The following is a 20,538-nucleotide window of genomic DNA, read 5'->3' as shown; positions in this document are numbered from 1 at the left end:
TATAACTAAATAAAAAATATTTCAAACTTAAAATTTGTAAACTGAGTTGTCTTCTATCATTAAAACTTCAGAGTGTTTTTCAAATTTAAGCCTTGAAAGTTACAATTTCAAATTTTTCATTTAAACATTTTTTAAATTTGTAAGTGAAAGTATAAAATTTTGATGTATCAATTACAATTAAATAATTATAGATTTGAAACAACTTAAAATTCAAATAATTCAACTTAAAAGGATTTACGTATAACAAAATGTTTAAATTTCAAAATTTTAAGGTTAAAAGGGATCAAATTTTGGTATTTAATTTTTTACCGAATTGGAACAGAATCCTGTTTATCTTTTTCATTTTTATAAAATTAAAGGCGGAGAACTGTTGTATTTTAATATTTATAACATTTTTTCTGTATTGGAAGAGGGTAATTATTTTCCAAACGTTTTTATTAAGCTGGAAGGGAGGAAATTTTTATTTTCAATTTTTTTTCCAAATTTGAAGAGGTCCATTTTTTGTCTTGAAGATTTTTATGTTTAAATTTTTTTATGAATTGGAAGCTTAGAACAACTTATTTTGCAGTTTGATGGCAGTTAATTCAGGAATTTAAAATTGAAAAGTGTTAAAAATAACTATTTTATACATTAAAATTATTGAGCGTTTAAATAACAAATTTCTAAATTAAAAATGGTTTAAGCTTTAATTTTAAAAGCTTAACATGCAATGGAATTCCACATTCAGTGCTTTAATTTGCATGTTTCTCACCGTGAATTTCTTTCTCGATTGAAACAGGCACCTTGGAAAATCTGTGAGGCCTGTAATTAAAAAAAGCAAGATATTTTGGTATTAAATTACAATTTATTTTCTTCACGTTACGCCTTAGGTACCTTCGTCATCAGTCATCCGAAGTCTCACATAATTTTTGCATACAGGCAAATAAAAATGTAGGAAAAATTTAATAATACAAAATTCATTCGTTCTCACACACTGAGTACCTAAAAGACTTCAGATTTTGAAATCAAGGAAACTGAACTTCACTGATTACAAAACTAAAGGCTTATTTCGTAATACTATTTTCATTTATATACAATTTTCATTTTGCGGCTTTTTCCTCGTCATGAATCGCGTTCGCCTCTCTTCGTTTCATTTAATTTTTTTTTTCCTTTGTACAAGAAACATTTTTAAAAGTATAACTACTCCTGAAAAGACGTGAAAGAAAGAATAACTAAGGACCAACCGTAGAAATAGATAAAAACATGTAATTAGGAAAATCAAAAATCACATTATCAATCCGATCAGATGAGTAATTTTCAGGAACTAAAACTATTTACAGTTAACATCGACCGAATCATTTTCGCACCTTCACTACATAATGGATCATTCGTTGCTTTCTTTATCTCCTTATTTTCATGTAAACCTTTTCAAAAAATTACTGCAAATTTTTAAAAAACTTCTGTAATTTACAGAAATTTTTCGTAGCCGAAAGTTTTACACATCGTAAAAAGGAAGTATCAAAGATTTATGCTCTTATCACGACTTCTACACATATCTATAAATATATTTATAAAACGTCTTAGAAAAGTTGATAAACTCTTCGATGATCGAGGTAATCGGGTTGTCTTCTTTGCTTTCATTTTCATACGTTACAAATAATCTCACAGCGAGCAAATGTGGATGTTTGATCGATGAAATACTGATAGAGTATCTGACGAAAAAAAAATGTAATCCTTGTGCAATTTATATACATTTCTTAATTTATGAAAAACGCTCAACATTGATCCTTGAAAGTTTGCATTTTTTAATCGGGAGCCTTTTAAAAATCAAAATAAATATTTATTTCAACTCGCTGAAATTTATTATGGGCTTGACTGCTAAATTGAAGAAGAAAAATTCCTATAAAAAATTGCTTTCTTCTAATTTGACTAGGACAAGAAAATTTTAATCTATCGATCCAGCAACCACATCTTCCGCTACTTTTATTTCATACGAGCCCGTAGTTAATACTTGATGGATTCAATTAAACGTACCGTCTTATAAATAGAAAAATACAAGAGAAGAAAGCCAAGTACAAGAAAAGAAAAAGAAGAGGGAAAGGAAAAGAAATTCGTTTCCTTCTAGTTTGTCAGGACTTTGGGAATTCATCCATTCTTTCCTCACTTTTTTTCTAAATCATGCACAGCCGTTTTACCATTTTCCCATTTTCCCGTTTTTCGTTTCCCGCCTCATGCTTTCCTTCTTATCATCGTCGTCCAAGCATCAGAAGACTCCTCTGGACTCTGGACGACCGGAAGTGGCAACAGCAGCAACAACGGAAGTTCCAGGCATCAAACTCCTCGGCTCGATAATCCGGTACTTTGTTCACGACAAAAATCGTCGCAGGTACAGTCGGTGCACACAGGAATCTCTTAGATTCGAGGATTCTAGCTCAGTTAAGTCGTCCAGAGTACGGTCTGTCGGGAATTCGGGGAGGAATAGTGGGTACAGGGCGCCTACAAAATAGATACATTGTGAGTTTTGACAATGAGAGAGACGTACCACGTAAAATAGTAAAGAAATTAAACTAAAAGAAAATTCGGAACAAATAACGTATTTCATCCCTCGCCAATAAATAAATGTGCCGCCAACTCTTCTTTTTATTTTAAACTAGATGTTCATTTGAAATCGGGCACGATTTTGTTAAAAGCAGGGTGACCGCAAAACTTCATTTCCAAATTACCTGAATTTTTCCCAGACTAATCTTTTACTTTCCCTTAATATTAATATATAAAAGGAAAAATTCGGTAACACCAGTCAGTGAATATTTGAAGGACAAAATTCTAATCTTATAACATTTTAAATGTATAATATGTACAAATAGAATAAAACAATTTAAAATTTATTTTTCTCCGGGCTGTCACAGCCTTATTCACTTGAAAAAAACGGAAAAAATCACATATTTGTGAGTGTGTAATTTGATGAAACTCATTAAAGTATTAGGTAAATTTAAAAAAAATCAAGCGAATTGAAAAGAATTCAAAAATATGAAAAACGCATTCAATTCAATAAGTTTGAAATAAGTTTAGACAAATTCAAGGGAAATAAAAGAATATGATATAATTAATTGAGTAGAACTGAGTGAGTTTCGAAGAATAGAAAAAAAACTCAAATAAACTGCAAGAAATATTTAAAAATTAAAAATATTTCCATACCCTGTAGGTAAATTTATTCCATATTTTCCGAAATTCTGGGCAATTTTTTAAAACTTCATGCTAATTTTTTAAAATAATTTTTTCAAATCCTTGGAAACTTCTTGAAAATTTCTTAATCGATTGAAAATGCCTTGGAATCTTTAAAACAACCTAACAAATTTCAACTTTTGAAATTCCTTAACCTTTTTAAAATCCTTCAATATCTTTCGAAATTCTTTACAACCGCATGCAATTATTGAAATATATTACAAATTCGTTGGAATCTTTAAAAATACCGCAAATATTTCAAATCACTTGAAAGTTGTTAAAGCTCTTTAAAAAATTCCTTGGAATTTTTAACAAGGCCCTAAAATCTTTAAAATCCTTTGAAATTTCCTCAAATTATTTAGGATTATTAACAATTTCTCGGAATCTTTTAATATGTTCAACAGATTTCAGAAGAATTTAAGAAAATTCAGAAATAAGGATGGGCTTGATTTCAATATTAGTTAATCCATGAATTAATTTATTAGAAGAAAAATGAATAAAGTGATCTTTTCATATTAAAAAGTGACTTTTTATTTCAAAAGTTATTTAACAGAAAAAAATGACTAAAAGTGACAGTGTGGCAAGCCTTGATTACTGTTGAAAGTTAGTTAAAGTGCTTCTAACCGAAATACCCAAAGTTTTGCCATTTTTCCTTAAAATTCCTGACTTTCCATGACCAACAATATTCCTGGACGTTTTCCTGATTTCAGGTTATCCCTGACCTTCGGCCACCCTCTAAAAGCCAAATTTAGGTCGTCAAAGTTAATTGGATTTAAACAATTTTGAAGCAGTTATAAAATTGATCCAATTTTTCTCCATAAAACACTGTATCTTAGAATTAAATCAAAAATATATAACATTAACATAAACACTGTTTACATAATTTTTTTATTTTTTAAACTTTTTTTTAAAATTTTTTTATTTTTCCGATTTCAGACAAAAAAAAATATACAAACTTTTGAATAATTGAATTTTGATGTTGGTATATTAAGTCTGCAGTTAACTTGAAATTGTTGAAATTTGCATTTTTTTAAATTGGAAAAATGTTGAAGGTCGGAAAATAAACAATTTATTTCCATTTTCTATTTTACGTCCCAACTGAAAACATTTTTAATTAAAAAATATCTGAATTCGAATTCGTTACATTTCGAAAGTTACTATATTTTTAATCAAGGTTTAAAACGACTTTTATTAGAACATACATGTAGTTTGAATGACTGAATAAAAATATTAGTCACATGAATTAAATTAATTTTTCTCTACCAATGAGTTGCCTTGATATTTCCAAGTTTTTCTGCTTCCTAAGTACTGACGAATAATTTTAAAATGGATAAGATACCAAATTAAGTTAGGAAAATAATGGAATTCTAAACTGTTTTCTTTAAATTTAAAAAGCCTGAAACGTGGAAATATTGCTTTTAAATGAAGAAGACTGCATGCAATGTTACAAACTAAAAGTTTGAAAACAATGGTTAGGTGATGTACGATTTTTAAAAGAGAAGAACGTCAGAATTCTCAATGGCGGAAATTAAAAATGATTAAGACTACTTAAGCAGATACTTGATGGCGAGATAGCTAATTGAGTAATAGAGTCCGCCGAAAATAGAAAAATAAAAGACACTTTAAAGTCTATAAACGAACAATTAACAATTTAAAACTAGGTTTTAGATTATAATTAGATTCAAGTATAATAAATAAAAGTCCAGATTTTTAAATATTCCCTTCAGAATTATCTATTTAGGTGTTTTCAAAATGCAAGAAAAATATTTTCATAAATTTACAAAACAAACAAAAATCAAAGAAAACCTTCAAAATTAAGATTCCAAAATGGAAATGTGAAATTCAAAACCATAAGAATGGTTCATAAAAGCATAGAAAGCAAAGAAGCAAGAAAATAGGAATGAAAAGGCAGGTGTCATTCACAGAATTTAAAGAAATTGAAGAAACTTGTTCACTATGGATTAAAACGTTGCTGAGAAAATCACAAAACCATCAGAGCTATCCTCAATTAGAAGTATAAAGTTCGATGACGCAACAGAATTAGTTTCCCAGGGGAAAAAAAAATTATTTATGAAACTTTCAATTTCGCAAACTTAAAGAAAAGAGGTTTCAGGGTCGTCAGATTAAAAATGAAAAGAACAATAAAAACGCAGAACGCGGGCACACATTTCGCAACGTTATCTTAATGTAAATTCGCAATTAAGCAATGACAAAGAAAATTCCGCGATTTCAGTGAAACTTGCGAAAATGCGTGACTGCCAGTTCGAGCGACAGATAATATTGTACTTTATCGTTATTCTTATTCATCATATAATATCTTCTATAACATGTTATTCCCTATATACACATTTATATTGCAATAAACAGTATTTGCAGTGCGTGGGTGCGTACGTGTGTGTATAATTCGCACAAAACACTCACGACATAAAAGTCGCTTTTCACAATAAACATTGCTTCTCAAGCAATCCTGCCGTCTTTTTTGCCTTTTTCTCATTATATTATTATTAAGGTCTATGTCAGGTTTGATCCTCGGAACTCTTCTTGCCATCATATTTATCTATCTGATGCGAAATCTTTCTCTTAAATCAGCACTACATAATTATAAATTCTATCATTACTACAAAATAATAAAAAAAAAAGTTTAAGATAAATATCAAAAAGGAAGGAAAATCAAGTCTACAATTCAGTCGTAACAATCTAAGAGTATATGAAAATCCCTGATTTACGAGATTGAAATTTTAATTTTAAAAAATGTTTCTGGAATAAATGAAGACTCTTTGGAGGGGTTCCTTCGCTTGCACTAATTTCGCTCGATTGAAAGAAAATCAAAATTAAACTGTGTGATACAATTCTCGTAGATTCAGTGATACAGTCGAGCTAGTTGGTGTAAACGTTGAACGCAAGCACAGCTGTCTAGTATTTTCCTAAGTAAGGCTTACGATGGAAGCATGTTTGCAAATGTGTCTAGTGAAGTACTTATAATCTACCCTTCATTTAATCTTTTCGATGTTGTTCTATTTTTAGTGAATTGCTTCTTTTAAAAATAGCAAATCTAAACTCTCGGTATAATTTCCTCTTTAATCTTCTCTTATGATTACAATAACTCATCTCATTTTTTAAACAGTTTACGAAATACGAGATCTCATCACTATTACCTAAAACTCTTTAACTATGTGTTTCGACTTCAACTTTAGTCGCCCAAGCAGTGTTTCACACACAACATCGGTTGATCAACGCAACATTAATTATAGTAAGGAAAAGGTAATTCTATTTCGAAGACTGCCAGTAATCAGAAAAAAATTCTCTTCGTTTTCAATCCGAAGCATTTCCGAAACATCTTCAGAAAATGCTAATATTTCAAATGATTTAAATTCAAATTTAAAAATACTCAATAATTGGTGCAAATGGGGTAAAATGGCTGAACAAATATGTTGAACAATGCACTGATGGATAACGATCGTTAGATTTTTGACGATATTTCGTATTAAAGTCTTGTGGACTGCAAGTTGAAGCGGATGAACAAAATTATTGCTAATTTCGTCTACTTGATATGCCCTTTTTGTAAGATTTTTAAAGTAGAAGATTCCTCGATTTTAGTCATAATTTCAAAAGTTCCAATAATACTTTAATTCATTAACTGATTTAAAATTGAATACTCCTACTCCTTTTAATATTTAAAGTTTCATCAACGTGCATTTGCAAATTGTTCACAGAATTTTTATTTATTTATTTATTTATTTAAACTTGTCTAATCTAAATCATCCATTATTAAGATTAAAGGTTTTGATAACTGGCGTGAAATCGAGAAATATTCTAGTACAATAATAATCTCTTTGAAACACTTGAATATATAGTCGGTGAGAATTACCCGTTTTTAATAATCGAAGCTACTCGATCGAAACAAATGTACTATACGAACTGCCGAACAACGTACACGGATTGCTAAGAATAAATAGATCGACTTATCTCTTAATTAATTAATCTTCTTCTTTCTAATCAACCTGTACGGTCTATTATAATTCTTGCGTTACAGTGCTTTCAACGGCTAGATATACACGTTACACTGTACAATAACACATGTTTTACACGATAACACCACTTGTGGTTGGACACAAATTGCACCAGTCCATCCCCTTAATTTTCTTTCGTTTCTCTTCGATTCGTATGTATAATAGATTTTATTTTATATATATATTACCTACTTCCGTCAATCGACAAAAGCCTAATCTCTGTTTGTCTGAATTGTACGCCCGCAAATTGTCATTGAACGACGCTTTTCGAGCATTAAATTAATGCAAAAAGTTGTCATTTCTAATTGGAATGTAGATAATACTATAAAATATCTTTACATAAAAGAACGTACAAATCTGAATACAATTAGAGAAAAACAAATTTTCTTTTAATATGAAATATTATTTTTCCGAATTCAGACTCGAACTTTGTTCAAAAATTGTAGGCCTAATAATTGTCAGGAAATTTGAACTGTCAGTCCCACGAAGTAATATGTTCGTTTTGTCATCGATATTGTTACAAGTTGAGATTTATATTATGTACAAAGTAAACTAACGCATAAAAAGGAATATATTTTCGCCCTGCCGATTATCAAGTTTTACTTCGTGAAATAGACCATTTTCAAGGATTATTAACTTTTCTAATCAAAATCTTTAAAATTAAACAATTGTCTAATGCGAAGCATTAAAAGAAAGTCGAATTAATGAATCTAATTGGAAACAATTTTTAATTTAAAGCAATACAAAACAGAAAAGTAATTTAAATTGAACATTTATTTGGATCATTCTGAAATAATTAAAGTATCAAAAGGCTCTCATTTCTAATTCTGCATTTTTGGATGATTTAAATTTAAATTAAAACAATTTTGATCAATTTAACTTTATTCAAGACTTTCAATTCCAAGTCCGTCCATTTCAAAAGCTTTTGTCGTCTTATTCCGCAATATTGAAGATATCAAACTTATTGAAATTATTTTTTCATAATCTTAAAGGGCTCACACTCAAAATCTTTCAACTAATAATGCCTTCAATTTGAAATAAAGTTAAATCTAGAACAGTGCAAATAACAATTGCTGAACTTTAAACACTGTATAGATTACAAATTATTTAATTTCTGAAATTTCAACTAAAAATTATTCAATTTTAAACGTTATGAATTAAAAATGCTAAAAGTATTATAGCCTTAATTTCTGAACCATAATCTTTTGCAAATTTTAAATTTATAAGCCAAAAATGTTAAAGAAAAGAGGAGGCCTCGACATTTTCGTTGTGTGAACGTGGCTTGTCCGTTCAGTTCGCATCGATCAACACAATCTGCGCTGCGCACGTAAATTATGTATATTGTATAGACGCCATTTCTTATGTACATATATAATAATAATTAGACACAGTTATTGATTCGAATTCGAGGAGTGTTAGAAGCAATATGTTCGACAACGACGAGTGTCTTGAACTATTTTCATCTTTCAAGCAAACCAGGCTTCCCTCTAAATTTTCTTAAACACAAAACCATCTATTAATCAGAAACTTTTAAATTAGAAATTACGATTGAAACGTTCCATCTAATGAGATCAGAAAGTTTAGAGAAAATATTTTCAACAACGAGTACATTTATCCTTTAAATTCTGAAAGTCGAATCTCTAACGTATCTATGCGATTTTTTAATTTTGGAAATAAAAAGGCCCAACTCGTACGCGTTTGCGGGGTTACGATTACGCTGAATATAATGTAAGAGACTATCATCAAAAGGAGACCAAATTTGCCGTCCAGGATTTTCATGCGAAATCCCTTACGCATATCTACGCTATATCACATCCTATGTCTGAGCACGGTTTTCTTTATTTTTTCCATGTGGATTTACCTAGGACTATATGATTAATATCGATAAATATTTATTCGTTTCTTTGGTGATTGTAATTTTGCAGAATATTTAAAATTGTGATTATCATTTTTTTATGGCCTTAATTTTCGCAATTTTTAGAGAACAACTTCCCCAACAGCATGACATTTTTTCTTGTTTCAGTTAGGTCTCATTGTAAGACTAACTGTATGAATTTAAAACTACACTCGGAGTTTTTCGACATTTTCTTCCATTATGAGAAAAGATATGTCTAAAATGCAAAATGCGTATATAAATGCATGCGTTCCTTTTCAACACTTAATTATCGTGAATAGATAGGAAGCTTTTTGTGATTATGACATCTAGCGGCATTTAGAATAAGCACGATTATTCTCTGCATATCTAAATTTTATTAAATTTACAGGAATCATATCATGGATCCCTATTCTCAACTCTGAACTTATACACAGTTCAGTAAATCTCAATTTTATAAATATTCTGAATTACATCAATACTCGCATAATATTGATAAACGAATTCTCGAAAAACAGCTAAAAAGTTATTCAACTTTAACTTGTACAAGTTCAAATGTAAGTGATCTCCAAAAATAATTGTAATCGCTCCTATGCAAACATTCCTGCTACACAAAAATTAATCAATATTCTCGAAATTATCGAAGAATAAGATTTATTTGAGATTAGACAAGTTAAACTGAATTTCTATCTTCAAAAGACAGAATAGTTTCCTAAAAATGGTATCATAAATAACTCAGATCCATAAATGAAATAAAACCTAGTATGGAAAACTTAGATAATGATCATTAATTTACAATTATAACTACTTACTCTAACGACAAATATTTCTTGGAATGTATCAGTAGGAATAGCTCAGTGTACAATTTTCTATATTGCACAGTGAGAATTTCAGAAGAAATTGCAAGTTATTCGATTAAGTGTGCACACGTAACCGGTATTCAAAATTCAAGAAATTTTCGATAACAGAGTTGAAATAGTCATGCTCTCCCAACCCCTCGAAGAAGAGTCTTCCCCCAAGTAAAAATATTTATGAAATACTGATTATAATTTACTTAGGGAGTTTTTTAAATCTAAATTTCACTAATATTTTTACTTGGGTAAACAAGTGAAGAGTTAAGAAAGTATGCGTTACAATCCAGAACGAAAGTCTAAATTCGGATCATAGAAATCAAATGGTTCTGAGACTATTTACTTCATCCTGAAAGCATCCATCAGCTCGTTCACGGCAGCATTTGCGGCACCCTGGGTAGCAGCTTGTGTTATTCTCTGCTGCAGACCACCACCCCCGCGACTAAACATATTACGTTTACACTGTGACGATCCGTATTATGCGCATAATTATTAAACAATCAAAGTGTTTAGCAAAATCGGAAATGTTTGGAATTTCTAATTTTCAAATTATATAAATGTCTAATTTTATAGTTCTAATTTCTATCCTCTTTTTTCATTGCTAGACACTTTGATTATAGTTAAGAATCAAGTGTTTTTTTTTATATTAAATATCCAAACTTTGAGTACTAAATTCGATTTAAGATTTTTCAGAATTGATTATAAAGAGGAGAATCAAAGCGCTTGATTCATAACCACTTAGTGTACACAATACATCAAATAATTCTATATAAATAAACTCTAATTTAAATAGAGAGTACTTTAGCACAATTTTAGAGACCCAAATTAATTTTATGTTTGATATAATAACAGATTCATAAAACGGAACGCACGAAAAACTTCATGCAGGCACCGACATATTTGTCCTTTCTTGACCGACGAATCGACAAAATAAACACTACATTGCTTGGGATAGTTTTTAAAAATAGTGAAGCTATATAAAAGAAACATAGATTTGACAAGAATATACAATGACTAGTACAAATCGATGATACGACTAAGATTGTTTTCACACCTGTTAGAAAAGTTTTCAAATGTTGTAAAAGCCATCTCATGGAATGATATAGTGAGTTTTATAAAATATAAAGCGAAATTGATCAACTTTAAAGCGAATATCATGCTGTTAGTAAGTGTTCCATAGTTCTCCAATAAATATTAAGAACGATGTAGTACCTCTAATATTTCAATATTATATGTAATAATTTTTAATTATATATGTACATAAATATCCTATACAAATTGTGTGCATCTTCCAAGATGCTAATATACAATTCAAAAAGAATCATCTTCTACCGAACGTATTTTACGTTACTCTCGAAAAAGTGGTGTCATAACAATTCTCACTAATAATAGAGAATCGTTTATTATTAATCGAGGTAGTGGTAGCTTCTTAAATTATCAAATTTCATATTCTTTAACGAGTAAACGAAGCATATAAAAATAAAAGAGAGAATAAACTCGAACTTGGAGGCCGTCCGTAAACTATGTTATCAATTTTGGGGTATGTTCAATTTAATAAGAAGCACTTCACATTCCTAAGATTTCAAATCGAAATGTATTGCTTTTTTAATAAAAATGAATGAGTTAAAAAAGATCAGTTGAATTTTCCACCACAGAGATGACTTTATCAAAATAGTTGAATTTTCAACATACAAAGATGCATTTTTAATCAAATGGTTGAATTACACCAAAACTGGATTAAAATTCAAGCAACAAGAGTTGAATTTTCAAGACAAAATTACGAATTTTTTAGAAGACTGTTGAATTTTCAACCCGAAACGTTGAAGTTTCAACAAAAAAAGATCATTTTACCCCAAGAAAGCTACCTTTTCCATTATAAAAAGTCAATTTTTTACCGAAAGATGAATTTTAAATCCGTTATATTAAACAAGAAAAAACTAAATTTTTGACAAAATAGTTGAATTTTAAACTAAAAAATATATCTTTTGAACCAGAAATGCAATCGTCAAGTTTTAAGTTTAAAAAATTAATTATCAACAATAAAAAAAGTAATTTCAACTAGTTGAATTCAACGAAAAAAAAATGAATTTTAAACGAATAAGTTAAATTCTGAACCAAAAACATGGATTTTCAACAAAACAGATTAACTTTCTAACCAAAAAAGCAAATTTTCAACAAACTACATGAATTGGTTATCAAGTAGTTGATTTTTCAAAATATAAAAGGATAAATCCAACCAAAAGTGGAACTTAATATTTCAGATAATTAATTTTTAACAAACAAAAATTATAACAAATTATGCATTTTTAACCAAATAGTTTAATTTTCGATCAAGAAGATCAATTTTTTAACCAAAAAGACGAATTTTCAAAAATAAACATGAATTTATCTACCAAATAGTTGATTTTCATCATATAAAGGATAAGTTTGCAACCAAAAGTGAAATAGTTAAATTTTCAACAGACATTTTTAACAAAAGAGGTAAATCTTGAAAAAAGAATGTTTTAACAAAATAGTTCAACTTTCAACTAAATAGTTGAATTTTAAAATAAAAACGATGAAATTTGAACCAAATAGTCACATTTTCAATTAAATTTTGACTTTTTAAACCAAGAAGATGAATTTTCAACCAAACAGTTGTATTTCTAACCAAAAGGGATGCATTTTAAACCAACAAGATTAATTAATTTTCTTCCAAGAAAGACGAATTTTCAACAAAATATATGAATTTTCAGCCATATAGTAAAATTTCGGACTAGAAACGATAAATTTTCAATTAAAACTATACATTTTCTGCCAGGAATGGAATCGTTATATTTTTCTTTAGAAAATTAATTCTTAAACAAAAAAATAACAAAATATTGCAAGCAAACAGGCGAATATTCAACTACAAAAAGTGCATTTTTATCAAACTTGCAACGAAGCAGTTGAATCTTTGGCAAAAAGAAAATTACTTTTCAACAAAATAGTAGAATTTTCAACCAAAAATTGAATTTTATTATTGAGTCTATTAATTCAGTTCGCATTTGAGCTAAAAAATGAGAAATAAGTCATTTTATTAAATACATGGAAAAAAGAATTGCTTAAAAAATTAGAAATAAAGAGAATAGGGAAACGACTGGGAAGTCTGAAATATGAAAGTGATTTTGATCCACATCAAATTATTACTGAACTGTACCGTTGCTGGGCTATATTTCGTAAAATTCGCAAATTTTGTAAAAAATGTATTATCCGGAAACGGACTAAACTGGTAACCCCCAAATTGGTAACGTAGTTTATGGACAGGCCCTTATTTGGTCGCAGAACTAGAAACGATACATGAAACATTTTCGCAAGATATAGCCATCTGGATAATCCAAACGGAGATGAAAATTATGAAATTAAAAACTTCGGTATTTTGTCTTTCAAGCTCCGTTTGGAAATTCATTTAAGTGTCATAATGAGTTTTTAAAACGGATCAAGTTACGCTCAAACTAGTAGACAAAGACGAATGATACGATATTTATGCGTGCAGGGTCCGCAAACAGAAAAGGCGTCACAATTTAAGGTATCGAGAAGAGAAGAAAAATTCAGTGGACATTTGGACAAATCACAAGGTTTGGTGCAAATTTACATCTATAAGTGATATGCACTAGTGCGAGATGTTTTCTGCTCAAGTCCGTGTAAAATGAGAGTGTACAAGCTGCAATATTGTCACGTCGACGCTGTACACCCTGGGTTAATATTGACATTTGTAACGAATGCGAACAAAGCCGGTCACCATTGTGAGAAACGCGCTATACGAGAAATGTTAGTTAATGACTAGATGCAACAGATACATGAGTTAGTAGCAAAGAGGTGTGTTAATGCGAAGACTTATTGTCGGCGCCTGCAATAGAAAGTCGAGTTAGCACCAAAGCCCCGTTCACAAAAGACTATCAAAATATGCAAGAATTTAGTACACGATTACGACTGAACTTTGGTTTCATCCCTTATGGGACGATTCTTTTCTTTTTTAATTCCTTTTTTTACAGTTTTATAGAAATAAGATAAGTAAAAGGGGAGTTCAATTTTTACACTAACACCTTGAAAACTAAACAATTTATAATTTGAACATGAAGTACTAAAAAAATAAAAGGATCGCCAAATTACCATTAAAAATTGAACAAATCCAAATTTGAGAGTTCAATATTATACAAATTCGAATCTTTTAGAATTAGATAATCTCTAAATTAAAAATATTTAAAATGGTCCAATTCTAAAGTAGGAGACATTAATGAACGATTTACATTTGAAGCTTTTCAAACAGTAGAACAAATACATTTAAAATCTTCAAGTCGCTGAATTTCCTGAAAACTTGAAGTCGCTGAAATTCTCGGGTACAAAGTATGTTGTTTTTTAGAGGAAATTAGGCGATACGAATTTTTAAGATTTGTGAAACCAAAATTTTCCCAAATTTATGCATATTTGAATTTTTTCCTTCATTTTAAGCAAAAAAAAAAAAAAACAAACAATTTTTTCTGTAAAGTTATATAACTGTTGACCTAATTAAGATAGGCAAAATTTCTTTCCGTATTCCAGTAGAGTTTATCGCCTTCTCTTTAAATCCGTGGGAAAATTTAGAACATTCTTAGAATTAATAAAAAAAAAACAGTTATGTTTTTTGTTAACTTTTTTTGAAATTTGTACTGTCATAAGGAAAATGTCTTGTGAATTTTATGCGGGCTAAATAACTTACGTGCCCAAAAGAATTTTTTTCATAAGATCGAATTTTCGTATTTTTCTTTCTTACAAAAGATACGAAAAAATATTAAGAAAATCGTTTTCAGGGTTAAACAAGTTATACAACAAAATTTTCTTTACTCAATTACGATATTTTGTAGTTTCCGACAATACTGCAGTTGCAGCAGAGCAGCCAATTCTTTTAACTGTACAAATCTGTTATAAACTATATTATAAATTTCTTTTTCTGTGCGCATTTTCGAAATCAGGACACAATTGTCGGTTGGCATTTAAATTTATTCTCTGAGCTTTACCCATTATTTTGAATCTAAATTTGCATAGATATTAAACTATCGCAGAATAATAAAAAAAATGAACAGATATTTTGAATTTTAACTGTTCGTTTATACATTATATTTAAGAAAACAAGTTGAAGGACTAGAAACATATGGCATATTTTTGTGACAAAGGGGCAAAACCCCACCTTTTCTATTTTAAATTTTCTGGTCACAAGACTTATTAAGCCCGCATAAAACTCAGAAGATATTTTTAGAAAAACCTCCACTATTTTGTTCATTTTCTCGCGGATTTTGAAGTAAGGCGATAAAATCTACCAGAAAGTGGAAAAAAATCTCAATTAGGTCAAAAGTTATATAACTTAAAAGAAAAAAAATGTTTTTTTTTTAACCGCGCAACAAATTCAAATACGCATAACTTCGTAAAAATTTGTGTTTTACAAATCACAAAAATACGCATCATCTAATTTCCTCTAAAAACAACATATTTTGTTCCCAAAAATTCTGCGACTTCAAATGTAGAACCTGCCTGATTTTAAATGGACTCTGGTCAGAAGAATAATCCGAATCGCACATTTTCAAATCAAATTTATTAAAAATTAAAGCGTTCAAAATTTAAAACGTTTAACTATTAGGACTTACAATTTAAAATTGCATCATATTTAAAATTTTAAGGTTTAAATTATGTGACTGATATCTTTGAATATTTATATACCCTAAATGTTTTCAATTTAATTATTTAGCAATTAAAGTTTTTAGTTTGAAATTGTACAATTTTAAAAATTTACATTTTAAAAGTGATAATGTTCAATGCTTAAATTAAAAACTATATAATTTTAAGCACTTTTAATTTTAGTCTTCTTCATTTTGAATTTTGTGAATTTATAATCGTTCAAGTAAAAAATATTTATTTTTAAATTGTAAAACATTCGAATATGAAAAAAAAATTGAATTTACCATTTCAGAATTGTTCTAATTTAAAAGCCTTCTACATCAAATTGAACATTCTAATTAAAAATTAAATTTTATCATCTTTAAATATTTAATTTGAAATCATTCAATTTCAAGTAGGCTAATAGTTTTATATTGTCCAACTTATAATTTTTAATAGTTAAAATTTATTCAATTTCTAAAATTGAAAAATGAAATTAATCGATTTTCTAAAAAAATAAAATTATTGATCACTTTTTATTCCAGATTCTTATATTTCAAGCGCTTTTTTCTAATTGAACATTTTTAATATATTCAGCATTAAAGATTTTAAACTCAAAATAGTGCAAATATGAATTCTCCCGATTTGGATAAAAATGTGCACAATCTTAAAGCAAGATACGGTTCAATATTAAAATCTTAAAAATGAAATATTCTTTCAATATTGAAGTCTTCAAACTTTAAAATTCTCATCTGCTAAGATTTTCCATTAGAAACTGTCAAATTTTTAACATTTGAATTGGAAATTATTGATTTTTTTTTGCAATTTAAATTACGAAAATGTCAATACTATTAAAGCCTTCAATTAGGAGTCATGTTAAATTTATTGAAGGTTAAATAATTGTTGAATCTCAAACTCTACATATTTTAAATTACATATTTCATTTATGTAATTTCAACTTGAACTTATTGAATTTTGAAAGTTATGAATTAAAAACTCTTTAATGATTCCTAAATTATAAAATTTCGAAAAAATTTTAAATCTTAAAGTTGAAACCAACATTTTTTATATTTTAATCTAAAAGTACTGAATTTTTAATTCTTTCAAAATGCGAAAAAGCGTATTGCTGGCAGACTTGAAACATTAAAAACAGTTCATTGTCAAACTATAAACTTTCCCAATTAAATAATAAAAATTTAAAACCTTGAAAATATAACATTAAATGTAATATATTAATATTAAAATAAGAAGCGCTTCAAATTGGGAAAGTCCCCTTTGAATTTAAAATCGAACTTCTTCAATCTCAAATTATTTTATATGAAATCAAGTGACATTTAAAGTGATTGGAAAAATGTTCTACTAAAACTAAGAATTAACATAATTAATATTAATATTAATATAATTAACAAGAAAAACAAAGCAGATAATTAAAGATTTATAGTAATTTCGACCCACAAGGGAGGTTAAGTTTCCGAAACTTTACGAAAATACAAACATCATTTTACAAAAGGTAGCAGAGTTTAGTTAATGTTAAGAGCTCAGAGAGTTTGAAGGACGAGCTTTTCTTTGTTTTATATAGGTTTTTAACGAAAATTCAGTTTTTTAAATGTACTTACGATGGTATGAGAGGAGGAGGTAGACCAGGGTTACCTCTGGCTGGAGGAGCACCACCCGGTCCGGGTCTGTTAGGAATGGCTGGTGCGGGACGTCCACCAGCAGGTACTGGAGGCGGCGCTCGTGAGCTCGCAGGTGGTGCGGGTTGCGAAATCCCTCGCCTTGGTCCACCCGGTGAAGGCGGCGATAATCTAGATCATTTTCAATATAAAATTACTAACTGCATTTATACAACACAAATTCTTCAAATAGTTTGGATACATTTTCAGTAATAATCCTAAAGTTTTTACGTTCCAAGAACCGAGGATAAGTAAAAAAAAAAATAGAAAAATTGTATGAAATATTTATAAAATATTAAAGACTATTCACATAGCATAGTGAAAATAAAAAGCCACAAATTTTCTTGAGGAAGTTGTATCTTGGGAAAAAATTGACGTATGTTATTTAAGTTTCTCAGTCGCAGCTTCTAGCTCAATCCATAATCTTCCAAAACTCTTAGAAAATTTGTAAAGATTTAAAAATTACTTTAATGGCGTAAATTTTTAGAAAAAAAAATAAAGTCTCTTTTCTCATAAAGACCACTTTTAATTGGTTTATTCACTTTTTAGGAGCATAGAAATTTGAGGGAGATATCCTATAAGTTCCATCATCGCTGAACTATCCCTTCACGAAGAAAACCTTCTTTTATAATAATATAAAATTAATTTTTCAAATATGAATCCTTTTTCTAAACACTGATAGTTTTATATCTTAAAGAAACTAAGATTATATGGAATATCTGTAATGTATGGATATCTGTAATTTAAGACATAATTTTAAACGATAAAAATATTAAATTCAATTATTTTCCGGGTATTTAAAACTTCGATAATTTGGAATTTTGTGAATTTAATAATTACGGAATATTTCAATTTCGTTGATAAACAGTATCGTAATTTTTTGAAAATTTTCGGATAAAACAGTTCAAAATTTCGTGAATTGAAGGTGCCATTCCCTAAAATTATCAGAAATGACAGTATATTTCTAATTAAGTCCATTTTTTCTATCAGTTTTGATTAATTTTACTTTTGTACAACTTTTGTAATTTCTGTTTTTTTTTCTGCTTCTTCTCCTTATCAAGAAAAACGTTTAGTCCACTCTTTAAAATAAAAATAAAAATGTTTAAAACAAGTCCAAATGGAAAAAATCTATTTGTTTATAAATATTTGGTTTATACTATTAAATAAATAATTAAAGTGGATTTTAGCATACTTTATTCGAAAGTTGAGGGAAAGGCCCATATTTTATCTTCTGCATCAATTTTCATATCTTTGTTTAATATTGCAGTATAAGTAATTGAAAAAAGGTACTTTTTTATGGACATAACATTTTTTTTATTTTCTCGAAAACTTTCCGCTTCATATTGAAATTAAAAAAAAATACGTATCGAATATTTTTGAGTGTTAAAGCAGAAAAAAAAATTTTACGCGAAAAAAAAGGTTTGGTGGCAAATATTGTGTGGAATGCCCCTTATATATTTTCTTATTTTATTAATGATTCAAGATTGAAAAACTTCTATAAGGAATTCGAAAGTGTAGACTGAACTAAAAACAATGCTGCAAAGAAAATTCAATCATGTCAATTTGTTCCCAAGACACAACGATTTAAAGAAAGTTTTCGTTTTTTTCTTCAGAATTAACCGAAATATTCAAGTAGCCCTAAGTTCAAGAAAAGAAAAAATTTGGTGAAGAAAAATAGATCTCTCATATTTTGCCTCAGAAAACAATATACTTTAGTTCAAAGAAAATTCCGAGACATCACAAGGGCCAGACTATAAGATTTTATAGGAAATCGGTCAATTACAGTATTTCTCTTCAGAGCCTTTCGTTTCCAAGAGAAAATAAGAAAATAAAAGACTCAGCTATTTTGTATTCACCTCGGATTTTCACCCGATGCCAACCAATCGTTCTTTACTGGCGGAGGCACTGGAGTTGAAACGGTGGCCATTGAAACATCGCCAATAATTCGAAGCGCTTCTTTGCAGGCATGATACATGCGAAGCATTTCCTCTCGCTTCTGCGCTTCCTCTGGCGATTCTTCCATCATAGAAGACTGAAGAAGAATACAAAAATATTCTTTTATTTTTTATTTTTATTTATTTCAAAGTCTAGTCAAAAGGGAGTTTCAATAAAAGTACAATTTCAGGAAAATGCGAAATTTCGATTGATGGAATTGAGGGTGAAGATGAAGAAGGACTTACAGGCAAGGGAGAAAATAAAGTTTTCGTGAAATCAGACTCTCCTTCCAACTAGGAAATAAAAGGAATGAAATAATCAGGATAGTGGACATAAGGAATCGTTGTTGCGATTTAAGATGAGAAGAAGGAAGCTAAAATTTCTAACCTGGTCCCCACTCGCGTAAAGATGTGCCAACAATTCTCCGTTAATGAAGTCCTTCGCGTTGTTGATTATGAGGAGCATAATTGTTTTTGGAACGAGATCACGTGTCGTTTTTGTCACGATCTTCATGTAGGAGTCAACCAGATTTCTGATGGTTTCCACTTGACGTTCAAGCTGAGGATCCATAGAAGACTGGGCCTCTGAGCCACCCTGCTTTAGACAGAAACATTCCTCTTTCATTATCTACGCATGAGCGCGACTTTTATTAGAAAAACAACAAGTTTTAAATCAATTTTTCAGCATTCCTAAGCAACACAGAATACTGATAAAAAGTATTTTATTTTCTAAACAGAAGATTCAGATTTTAGAGTAGAATACTGAAAGAATTGAGATCAGGATATCCAGCTGTACTATTATCCCAAACTTGAGGAAAATTCTCTAATTTTTGTCCTGACTGCTGGACATCCTGTAATACAATTAAATGAATCTCTTCCAAAGATTTCAATAAACAAATTTCTTTGGCTCCCAAAACATTTTCTTTTAGACAATTTATGCTTTGTTTCAACCAGATTTAAATGTTCAAAATATTAATCTAATACAGGGTGTCCACTCAAATCCTGGAAAAAATTTCACTGGCAGTTCCATGTTTTTTCAAGTAACTCAAGTTCATTCCATAACTATTTCTTGAATTTGTCCTTAAAGTTCATGAATTTTAATAATAATTTAAACAAATGTTTATTTTATCTTCTTATACTTGAAATGTAGTGCATATGCATATCAAATTAATTCGGGTACTATATAATTCAATTTATAACGCAGTAAATTCCTAACTTCTCAAGTAAAAATATCGCATTTTAAAAAGGTAGAGGAATTTTTTTTAAATAGTTGAACTTTCCACAAAAAACATAAATTTTCTACCAAGAACGATGATTTTTCAACAAAATACAAGAATTTTCGACCAA

At 29.0% G+C, this 20,538-nt stretch overlaps 1 protein-coding gene across 1 annotated transcript in view; it reads right to left on the bottom strand.

Annotated features, from left to right (window-relative positions):
- Positions 1-824: 824 nt before the first annotated feature.
- The window catches only part of LOC117180593 (dynamin), a 61,441-nt gene continuing 41,727 nt past the window's right edge, over positions 825-20,538 (bottom strand). The window contains exons 13-17 of the mRNA XM_033373086.1: positions 19,580-19,789; positions 19,114-19,289; positions 17,201-17,389; positions 10,279-10,377; positions 825-2,475 (exon numbers count right to left, since the gene is read on the bottom strand). Of these exons, the coding sequence (XP_033228977.1) occupies positions 2,412-2,475; positions 10,279-10,377; positions 17,201-17,389; positions 19,114-19,289; positions 19,580-19,789 (738 nt within the window). The 3' untranslated portion in view covers positions 825-2,411. The remainder of the gene's footprint in view (positions 2,476-10,278; positions 10,378-17,200; positions 17,390-19,113; positions 19,290-19,579; positions 19,790-20,538) is intronic.

This window comes from Belonocnema kinseyi, chromosome 9 (genome assembly GCF_010883055.1).
Source record: "Belonocnema kinseyi isolate 2016_QV_RU_SX_M_011 chromosome 9, B_treatae_v1, whole genome shotgun sequence".
In the NCBI taxonomy this organism is placed as follows: domain Eukaryota; kingdom Metazoa; phylum Arthropoda; class Insecta; order Hymenoptera; family Cynipidae; genus Belonocnema; species Belonocnema kinseyi.
The sequence above is the reverse complement of the archived record's forward strand: the minus strand, read 5'-3'. Positions and strand labels throughout refer to the sequence as shown.